At 34.3% G+C, this 11,766-nt stretch overlaps 1 protein-coding gene across 1 annotated transcript; it reads right to left on the bottom strand.

Moving 5' to 3' along the window:
• Positions 1-2,175: 2,175 nt before the first annotated feature.
• On the bottom strand, positions 2,176-5,899 carry LOC134844345 (uncharacterized). The gene is made up of 3 exons (XM_063860982.1): positions 5,037-5,899; positions 4,382-4,560; positions 2,176-2,783 (listed from the first exon to the last, which is right to left on the bottom strand). Exons 1-3 carry the CDS (start codon positions 5,670-5,672, stop codon positions 2,276-2,278), a joined length of 1,323 nt encoding a protein of 440 aa, XP_063717052.1. The 5' UTR covers positions 5,673-5,899; the 3' UTR covers positions 2,176-2,275.
• Between the last annotated feature and the right edge of the window lie 5,867 nt (positions 5,900-11,766).

Below are 11,766 nucleotides of genomic sequence, written 5' to 3'. Positions count from 1 at the left end.
TTTTATATAAAAAAAAGCAAAACTTGAACTTTTACAGCTGAAATAAATAATAATTTTGAAAACGAAAAAAATGTTCCTGAAGTTTTTGCTTTTACAAACTATATGTTCGCAATTTGAAAAAAGGCGAAAAAGCCTAAACTAAAATATTTTTATTTTAATTGAATTAAAAGATTGAAATGAACTGATGATTTTAGATGCCAAATTACTTCATAGTTTGTTTAGTTTGTTCATTTTGCACATTTTGAGATTGATCGCAGGAATTGAAATCAGCATTGGGTTGGCAGGAATTGGGATCGAAATTTAGTATGTTTGACAGAAATTGAGATCGTAGTTGGTTTACATGAATTCAGATCGAAGTTGGGCTACAGGAAATGACATTGACAGATATTTCAACTGGTAGCTGATCAACTTAGTAATTGAGATTGAACTTGCTGGTGATCTTTTAGTAAATAAAATATATAAACTAAAACGATACCACAAATAAACCTACATGTAAATTGCATCTGCAAACAAAGTGCGGATTCTACTCATAGTTTGCTGATTCCACTTACAATTTGCAGATTCCATTTTTCTTTTGTGGATTCCTATTACAATTGTGGATTTCGCAACAGCTCAGTTTAACGATACAAAAATCTTATCATTTATTTGTAGATTCCACCTACTGTTCTGGATTCCGTAAATACAGTCGCAGATTCCGCAAATTCGCCTATTTTTGGAGCGAGTTTGAGAAGTAAAATGTTTTTGGTAACCAAAATAGCAAAAAAGATCAATGAAAAATATCAATGTTGCGGATTCCACGACAAATCTGATTTTGGACTGTTGCTAATTCCGCTTACAATACACAGAATGCACAGTTTGGCCTCGTAATGTGGTTTGTTTTCGTCAGACAAATTTCGAGTCAATAACTAGCTATTTTGGCTGCACGTTTTAAAAAATCGTTCGAAAGGTATTGTTGCGTGGAGCCTAAATTTGAAAACGTTTCTCAACTCTCATCGTTTTTCGTAAAGTTATGGGCTTCCAAGTTTGAGACATATTTCGAGTTATTAACGCGTGAGCCGAGATTTAATCTGTCTTAGAATTCGTTTCAAATTGGTTTAAGGAGGTTTAATAGCCAAAAATAAGTGTTACCAGCAGCGAAATCTATCACTGCGTACTTATATGGTGTGTGGGGGGATGATTTTCACAAAAATTCCCAATTTTAAAAAAAAACGTTCAATTTTTTCAGGTTATTACTGCTCCATAGACCTTAAAAGGCAGTCAGAACATTCAAGGCTTCGCCCATATTTGCGCAGTATTGTTTTTAGTTTACCCGCATATCAATCCTTGATGCATATAATTGTTGTAAACGCCAAGCATACTACATATTTTAGTTCAAAATTTCTTATTCTCTAAACATGAAGAGAAAGTACTTCTCAAAAATTAAGTCTGAATTTTTCCATCCAAAATTTGATCTTCCTGAAGCCAGGTCTCTTCCCTATCTTTTATATGTGTTGTAGCAACGCGTTTTTCAACTTAAAAATGGTATGTTAAAACATCATGAAGCTTACTATATGAGAAAATTCATTTTTTTCATGATAGATTAGAAATGTGATTTCCTATCTCAACAAATAGGTTGTAGACCAGATATCCCCCACTCCCCTAGCTTTTTCAAATGTTTGTAGAGACCTCGAAAATTCAATTTGGTCGGTTCACCTTTCTCAGCACTTTTTTTTTGCAAAACATACATTTGCAGTGCTTTTTTTTCCGACTGCTTCTCAAAGTAAGAAGGAACAATATAAGTAATTTACCAAAAACGTTTAAAAGGTTTTCATTGGGTGATTTGTAGTATAAATTTAACCCCTTTTCAATTGTATTTTGCATTGCAAAAAATAATCATGAATAAAAAGTCTGTGTTATGGAAAATTTGTCTGAAAATCAAAAAACTGACCTTCTTATTATAAATTTAACCATATTTTATTACTACAGTTCTAACGTGTTGTTTTGATTAGTATTTTTATCTAAATCAGTAGAACTTATTCGAATTTTTTTATAAAATTTTGCTTAGATTTGTTTCTTATTTTTACTTACCTTTTCTTTAGTCAGTGTAATCGGAACTTTCTCTTACTTTTGCGCATCAACTTGTTTAACACTTGGAAATAAAGTTTTATTTGACTTGTAGCCCATTGCATTTAATAGAACATTGAAACTTTTTTTATTTCAGCCATCCAGAAATAGTGACAACGAAAGATGAATAATAAATAGCAAACTATAAATCACAATTTTGGATAGACATAGCTTAGAAGAAACTCAGATGCGGTTTTTTTCTACAACTAGCTTGATGAATTGGTAGAGATTTACTTCCAAACCACTTTCCACAAAGTGGACAATCTTTACCATACTTCAAAATAGGAGGCTGCATTAAGTTTTTCAAACTGTCTAATTCTAGACTGTTTTTGACGCCTTCTGGGCACCATTGATTCAATAACTCGGTACCATTGTCGAAATTTGACGAAATGTCACCGCGGTTTGTTTCCGGATTTCGGAGAATCATCATCGTTTTTTCGCGCGCCATTTCATTTTGGTGACATAATTTACTGTTATGGTAGTGAACGGTCCATCTTGTTACCGGTTTGGCACAATGTTTACAGAAATCGCCGCCGTTTTTGTCTGAGGTTCCATTCGGAGTCGGGTTTTGTAGTCGGATGTCTTCGAGGCTTGTGGCAGTTCTGATGAAGTCTTGATTTGGGTGATGATATTGGTATGATTGTGATACTCGGTCGGGAAGTGTGTTTTGCCATGGAGAGCTGAAACATTTTTTGTTCATTTAAATCTCATTTAGACGTGACTAAAAAAAGCCGAAGTTTATCGTCATTTTCTTGGGAGCTTTCTTGGCGGTGAAATTGATGAGTCTAGTTTGAAAATTGTTTAACAATAATCCGGCCAAATTCTAAAAATCTGTAGAAGAATCTTAAAGAATTTTAGAAAGCTGCATAAAGATTTTTAATCAAATGAGTTTTTTCAGAATAATTTAACCAGAGGATTTTAAAATCAATTAATCAATTTAAGCTTCGAGAAATAGTATTTCACTTAGACTTTTCCGAAAAATCTTTTCATCGCCAAGCTCCGTTTTATAAAGCAAAAAAGCGTGTCACACCGTGCTTCTGATTTCAAATAGGGTTGCTTTTCACCGTGGATAAATGGTCTTAATCTTAATCTTTAGAGGCTCTTATTCATGTAATCAAACAGCGAATGATGCTTGCAGAAAAAGCCGACAAAAATTTTTTATCCTTTATTCTTCCAGTTGTTCTTTTCAGATATCCGTTATCCGTTAATTGTTCTTCCAGTTAATTTTTGTTTCAGTAGTCAACAGCAGAAAAACAGAAAGTCAGTATTAGTGTAACAGCTCTGCAAGCTCTGACCAAAAATGAATTCAGAAAAACAAATCGTAGGAATGCTCGGTACTAATTCAGTTCTGTTTCCGGACTTTGATAGTTTTGATCAGCGCAATGTCAGTGAAAAACAGTCAAGCAAAAACAGTACCAATCCAGATTCAAACCATTTACCCACCGCTCCCGATGTAGCCCTATGTTATTTCTACCACATGATGTACGCTATTAAAAAATCCGATAGACTAAAATATATTGCTAATCTCAGAGTAGCGTATAAATATATAACAGGGTATATTTGCAAGTGAAAAACAAAAATTGCAAATTTTTTTTCGCTGATTTTAAGCTGAATCATTTTAACACTCTAGCTCATCGGTGCTCTTACAAGATCTATATCTGATCTATGTTACAGTTCTGGTTTTCGAAGCATGGCTGTAAACTTGCTGATTCGCTCTGCAAATATAATCCAGGTAGTCATTGCAAACTTTTCACGGCTAATGTTTAGCTAAACTTTTTACTCTAAATTTCAGGGTACTTTTGATTTTTTCAAGTTTGTGCCGATTTTGGTGCAAAACTTGTGGATTCCGTACACAATGTTTATGAAATCCCTGTCACTACCTGCCTTTGGTTTAGTAGCTGTTCTTGGCGGTTTTGCTTCTTTTTTAATCAAAAAACAAGGTAGTTAAGCCCGTTCTCTCCAGCCGTACTAGCCTATGCTAAAAAAATGGGTCATTCAAAAACTCTCTGCTGGAAAACTGGATATAGTCCTAATCACGGGCATAGGTTTCGTTCTCCTAATAAATAAATATATTCAACCAAATACACTTGCGAGAACGTCAAAGGTGTTTAGCCTGCCGAGTGAAGCCTCAACTGCCGCTTCATTGAACTGAACAGCTTTTTATGTTGGTATTTTTCCTCGAGGATAAATGGCTAAATGGTATCAAACTAACTTGAATTAACACAACCTATAAGCTACTACAAAAAAACGAGTGCATTTAAAAAATCATGACACGTACCCCATATAAGTTGTCTTGCCAAGAGGGTTGTCCCATGAGGTCCTGTTGCTCTTCCGAATGGTGAATGTTTTCTCCCTTACTATTCTCTTGCACTTGGCCTCGTTGTGGAAGTCCCTGTTGCAAATATTGACTGCTTTGCCACAGAAGAAACAGTTCTCTATTTTGTCCAACACTCGCAACTTTTCCTAACAATTCAGACAGAGGGCCAATTTATATGTTAGCTTATACATTTTCTAAAGCTCCCATCATTTTACAAACATTTGCTTATTTTTGATACTACTAGCAGTTGCATGAATTAAACATTTTTTTATTGCTTTAGCGCCATTATGGGTTAACCCTGAGGCGGGGAAAGCACAAAAAGATTTTTTTTTATTTTAGTTGAAGTCTTCCTTTAGGTGCTTAAAACGGTATTTTGGCACAAGATTTTAATGAGTTTTTGTTCTTCAAAGAGAGCTTAAAGGTACCTTAGAGCTTACCATTTTAAGCACTTATAGGAAGCTTTCAACTAAATAAAAAAGAATTTTTTAGTGCTTTCCCCACCTCAAGGTTATCCCACAATGGCGCTAAAGCAAATAGTGAATGTTTAATTCATGCTTTTGTTCATTCTATTGTGTCGTGAGCTTAAAGGTCGCCTTGAGCATTGATAGAAATTGACCCTTTCCTGGTTTGATCTCAAGTTCTTGGAATAACTTAAATCTTCTGTTTTCAAAAGGGGCTCATTTTGATGATGTTTTGATCTTCGAGCTGATTGCTCAGGTTCTCCGGGAGACAACGGGACGAAGTAAACTGAACCACCTTTCGAGTTTCGAAACTCCGACTTTCGTTTATTCGCCAAAAAATCTTCGCGTAGATTCGTAACTTCCCTAAAGGGACTTTTTTCACGCTGGAATTTTGGTTCGTAATCTTTTTTCTCTCTAACTTTTGGCTCTAAACTTCTTTTAGGCGTTAACGGTACAAAAAAAGTTTCGGGTTTTTCGTTTGATCTCTGTGATTGGCTAGAATTTGGAGTTCGTGTCTGTTCGCGTGAGTTCGGTTTGATGACGTCAAGAGTCTGAAAGAAGTCGGGTTTTGTCTGTTCACGTCTTTTCATCCATTTATTTTCCCTCTCGGGCTGAGGTGGTTGTTGAGGTGGTAAGTTGAGTCTGCTTTGATTCGATATAGCCGGCAGTCGGCTAATTGATGAGTTGTCTTCTGCCCTTCTCGGTGTTACCCTTGTTGGAAGTTCGAAATGACCAAAAGGGGGGAAAGATTCACTGTTATGATGTCGGCTTAAAGCTGGTAACTCTGCCATTTTGAAGTTTTTCTGTCAATCTTTGTGAAGTTATCAAAATAATTTGGTTTTGTTTTGTTTCATGATATGTTTTTTATTGTATTTTATGAATTTCGAATCCATAACAATTAATGGCAATAATAGTGATCTGAACAACTGATGTTGATGAAACGCATGGTCATTATCAGGTCCTAATAACAAAAGATGCTCGTAAAACAGCGCAAGTATATAGATGGTTTGATTGCTGTGTAGTGTTGTAGACAAAATATATATATAAGCATCTAAAATTTGCGTAATCAGAAACACGCTCCAATGATTAATCTGCACCTGCGTATTATATGACAAAAAATAAACGTTGAATTAATGGTTACAAATGTCTTATCTAGGCATAGGATTAAACAGCACACAGTTAAGTGCTCGGGTTTTTTTTGACATGATTCATTGACATTTTATAGTTCAACCATTTCAGATAATCGAGCTTTGCCGAAACCATGGATTTTTCGGACCACTAATAGATTTTTTTTCAGCGCGCATTGGTCAAAATTGGCGCCATTGTAGGCGCCAAAAGTGTCATTAAAATATGTTTTTTGTTAGACGAAGGAAGAAAAAGATGTCAATAACCCGGGTTGACCAAAACTTCTAATCATACAATTTCCATTTATGAAAAACTTCTTGTCATACAATTCCATACAATGCCATACGTACAGAACATTGTATGAAATCTCTATGATAAACATTTTTCCATATATGAAAAATGTATGATAGGTGTTTTTCCATAAACTAAAATTTTTGATTTTTTCTTTCTAAATTTAGTTTCTGAAAAATTTTCGGTTGTGGTTGCAACCGAACACAAGTCACAAAGACCTTGGTTACTCAAAACACCAAAGGTTAGACGGTCTTGCATTTACAATGCATAGCAAACGACCTGAATTTAGATGTTTTTCACAATTGATATAACAAAAGTAACGAACTTTTATTTTTTGGCAAAATTTATTAATGATGATTATTTTAAATTTTTGAATTTTCAAGTTATCAGACATTGATCGAGGCTTACATTAACACCTCATACAAAAGAAATAGGAATTTTCAGCGTTTTTGAAAAAAAAAATTAAGTGAAAAGAAAATAAAAGCCAATTTTATCGTACCCAGGACTACGTTATGCACACAAAATATTAAATCTTGCATGCAAAAAAAAAATTTCGAAAAATGTTTGTTTGCGTACGAAATTTGATTTGCGGTTGAAAAAAAAACAAACATTTTTTTGGGCCAAGTTTTCAAAATTACTTGAAAAATTTTTTGTGTCGCCATCAAAAAAATGCCAGTCATACAATTCCCATATATGGGAATTGTATGATAAGCATTTTTTTCAAAAAAACGAGAACCTCAGTTTTTTATCACCAGACTGTTTTATAAGAATCAAACATCCACAGAAATAAGTTTATACCAGTTTTCAACCATTTTTAGAAATTGTATGAAAATTGTATGATAACCATTTTCGGTGTATGGAGGTCAACCCGGGAATATTATCAAGCTAACAGTTAGATTTTTCTAGAACAAAGAAAGCCAATTTAATTTGGCGCGGGTTCGATTCTCACCAAGATAGTTTCTTTCAAGAATCAATTTTATGAATTGAATATGACGATCTTTAAAAAATCTTTAAAGCCTTTGCTCTTTCAATTTGATTGATGGGCTTTTGATTGACCGGCGCTTGACTGTCGTCATCTTTTGACATGACATTACGTGCGAAACTGACGAACGCTTTAAGCCTCGGTGATGTTCAAAATTGAAATTTTATTGAATTTATAAAACAAACAAAACTGCTCGTATCAGGGCGAAGCCCTGAATGTTCCGACTGCCTTTTAAGGTTTATGGACCAGTAGTAACATTAAAAAAATTAAATGTTATAAAACAAAATGAAACCATTTTTTTCTCCAAAATTTGACATTTGTTGTGAAAATTATCCCCCCACACGCCATGTAAACTACAAAAGGATAGATTTTGCTCCTTTTAACAAATCAATATTGACAAATAAACTTCTTTCAACCAATTTGGAACGATTTCTATGACAGATTAAATATCCGCTTACGCGTTAATAGCGCGAAATATATCGCGCGTTAATTGTCCCAAATTGGCCAAAATGACAATCTTTAAACCCCCATATTTTTAGGAAAAATAATCACAGGTGAAATATCTTTTCAAAGTTAAGCTCAGGACAACAATACCTTTTGAATGATATAAAAAAATTCCGTCAAAAATGGCTAGTTAAAAAGTCGAAATTTGTCTGAAGAAAAAAAAAAACCCACCCCGAGCACAAATATTCCGTTACTTTCGTATCGAAAGTCGGAACAACAAGTAAATACCGTTTTGGATATTCAGCTACCGTACTTTTTTCAGCTGCACAAGTGGTTACGAGCCGACCGGAGACATTTCAACGCAACTAAAAGTCTTTGAAGACAATTTTTCGGGAAGCTGGCAACGTCTCAATTAGGAAAGTTAAAGTCAACGCCTCAAAAAAAATAATTAAAGAACCTGAAGCCAACGCGTCGATTCAGAAAGCTGGATTTAACGCAGCGAAGACTGTTTCAGAAAGTTGAAGCTGACGCGGTGGTAGGGGAAAATGAAGTTTACCCGTCAAAAACCGATTTTTTAGGTAACTGAAGTTAAAGTGCGAAGCAATTACATTAATATTTTTAACCGGGGTTTCGACTAGTAAAACAAAATCAAAAAAATTGGAGGCCGTTTTAGAAGGCTCTTGGGGTTGTCATTCAAACGGGGAGTGCTTGCAATACCAGCTTTTGGGTTCAAGGATCTAGTGCGTTAATATTTCCACCGAGCGTGTTGGACCGACTAATTGCTGTGATGGGACGTCTACCCAGTGTGTAGGGGCAACCGCCCAGTGTGTTGGGATTACTAACCCGTGTGTTGGCTGGAAATTCTACTGGACAATCAGTGTGGACTACTGATCAACGTGTCATCAGGCGGTTGCGGATTCGTGAATGAATCATAGAACACTGTAAGACAAATCCAACCAGGGGCGGATTTAGGGGGGTCCCTTTGGTACTTTTTAAGAAATCCATTTTCGGCTGACCGACCCTAAAATTTTTTTAAGGACGTCTTTGGCGCCATTATATACTATTTTTGAGGGGGAGCGCGCGCCAAAAAAAAACACGATTTTTTGTCAACATTTTTCAAAAAGTGCCCAAAAACGGCTTTTCTTACCTGTTTTTTTCAAAAAACTGCCTGCGGCTCAGAAAATTTGGCAAAAACAGCGTCTTTTTAGTGCTTTAGGAGAGCTCGGAAAAATCAATTTGGTCGACCTAAAAAAAAGGTCGTCAAAATTTTCGAAAATTTTTTGAAAATCCGCCCCCCTCGAGAAAATCCTAGATCCGCCCCTGAACCCAACCCTCCTATTTTAACGCTTCAAAAATTAATACTAATTTTTTCAGTCAAAATGGTTTTAACCTTATTATCAAGATATATTTCATACGCTAAACTCTAATTTTCCAGTCTGACATTCGATCTTAGTTATACTGCTCATTTTGGGAAAACACATGTACTTGACATCTTTTTCTGTAAATAATATGATCAAGAAGTTTGTCTCTTTTTGTTGGAAAATTGAAAATTAGGGCCAAGAATTTGTAACCAGATCTAAACTGGTATTTATCATTGGTTATTATTATGATAATTTATCTCTATAAAATATTAAATACTAACCAATCATACTCCATCAAACTAACAACCTATTTATTTGTAAGTGTTGAAACTACTTTTAGTTTCAACACCAGAACAATTTCAATTTAACTTAGAATACAGTTGTTCTCATTCTGGAACTATCTCGCGTAAACCGCTGTACACTAGATATATTTAGACTAGGAGATATAAGAGTAAGATTAACATTGGTATTAGACTAAAAAGTGGCACGAATCTATCCGGCCGAAAATATGATAGCGTGACGAGCAGACGGTGTGCCTTATCTGAAATTACTCTAGAAGTATAGTAACCAATACAAAACTCATCTCGTGCGACCAAAAGTCTCAAACAGACCTTAACTAACCTAGACTTAGACAAAAATAGATTAGAATTAGACAAATACAACATTTTAAAAAAGTGTTATATGATAAAAACTTAGGAGATATGTCTCTACGACTCAATAGATCAGATCCAATATTCCGAAAAATAGGAGAACTACCCAAAGTTGGAAGAAGACGTCGAACAAGAGACGACATACGGTTAGGAAGAAATCTACCAATCGATTTCATGATAGTACGACAAAAACGAGATCAAACTTTTGTATTTAGGATACTACCAGCAGTAAATTTAAATTTTCATTCACTGACATAGTACTTTGAAGAATTTGCTTCAATGACCTTTCATGGCTCTAAACCTAATAATTGTACAAAAACGACTGATAAAAACAACATTGCCGTTTTCCTTAAATCAGCCTAAATTAAATAACATCTTGAAAAATTTTTATTGAAAAGAAAAATACAAAAATTAGTTAGTATAAATCATAAATTGTTGGTATATATAAATCATCTCTTCATTCCAGCTTCAGCACCTAAAACATAACAGCAAATTTCAAAAACTAACAATCATCAAAAATAAAACTTAACCTTAACACTTTAGTTTTAAACTATCAAGGCTTACCCTTGCTTTCACTTAATTTAACTTCATTTAAAATAACAGATCATCAAGGCTTTCCTTGGATCTTTAAACTAAATTAGATTATTTTTTAATTTCTAAATATCTAAATCTCTGATCATCAAGGCCTATCCTTGGATCAAATAGAACAATTTTGTTCTCCCCCTCTCAAATTTAATTAGTGTCTAACGACCTCAAACGTCGATTCACTACCCAACCCTTATTAAAAACCCAGAATTAACAGAAACTAATGAACTAATTGCGTTCTAATAATACCTGAACCCTCGATCACAAATCACAACCCCTCAGTAAGATTAGGTAAGGTCTATCTTAGCTTAGAATTTGTCACGAGAAAGTACAAATCATTCTCAGGAATCGATATATGCTTTTCTCTCCAACCCAAATATACAACCCAAGTTAAGATAACCAAAAAAAATTGTAAGAACTAACAGTTTAAGACATTAGAATCACTAATCCAGATTTTGCACCCATCATCCTAAAACTTTTGTCAAGAGACAATTTAGGAAACAAACATTCAATCATAATACACAATTGTCTAATTAACGACAATAGATACGACCTCGTAATCACACCACACAGACAATCAGTAGGATACATAAGAACAAAAACAAAAACACTAAGAACAAACAAAAACAAATTATTAGAAAAAAAATTCAAAACGAAGAAACGCAGTCTCAGAATCAGAAACAAACATACAAGAATTTCACAGTTTAAAAAACTCAATAAACAAAACCACCAAATTGACGATCAACTATATTTCACTGACTCAGAACCCACGTCACCAGCATCAATAAAAGTTGAACGTAGAATAAAAAATTGCTACACAAACAAACCAATACGTTTGCACAATTGGAATCGACTGATAAGACACATTGAAAATTACAAACTAACAGTTTACAACACAAAAATGATTCAAAACGAAGATAACTCAGAAAATTCAGTACTTCCATTCTTAATATCTTCATTAACTGAAGCTCGAGGACATGAACAGCTTTGCCAAAATTAACCGCAAACTTATTCGAAAAAGGAGAATGTCCGTGCACAAGAGAATTTCCCGATGTAAAAATCAAAAGACACCTTCTTGACCACTATCTCAAAGGTATATGTAGTCTCATATCCCAATATGAAATCTACACAATAGAAATCAAGTCACCAAATGCATTTCACGACAGATATCTCATTCAAACTGATGATGTTCAAAAGTTTGAATGTTCAAAAGTTTTTACACAATGCATCAAAAGCATACAAAACCAAAACTCAATACGAGCAAACTCAATATTCACAAAAGATGTATTCTCACTCATCTATAGCTATATATCTATATTAGAATTGAATGAACCTCAAAGCGATTCACCAGCTCAAACATCTCGACATACAATTGTACGACAGGAAAAACACATATTTTCAAAATTTTTAAATGCAATCCGAGAAGATCTAACAAAAATGAAATAAC

This window comes from Symsagittifera roscoffensis, chromosome 4 (assembly GCF_963678635.1).
Source record: "Symsagittifera roscoffensis chromosome 4, txSymRosc1.1, whole genome shotgun sequence".
Taxonomy (NCBI): domain Eukaryota; kingdom Metazoa; phylum Xenacoelomorpha; order Acoela; family Convolutidae; genus Symsagittifera; species Symsagittifera roscoffensis.
The sequence above is the reverse complement of the archived record's forward strand: the minus strand, read 5'-3'. Positions and strand labels throughout refer to the sequence as shown.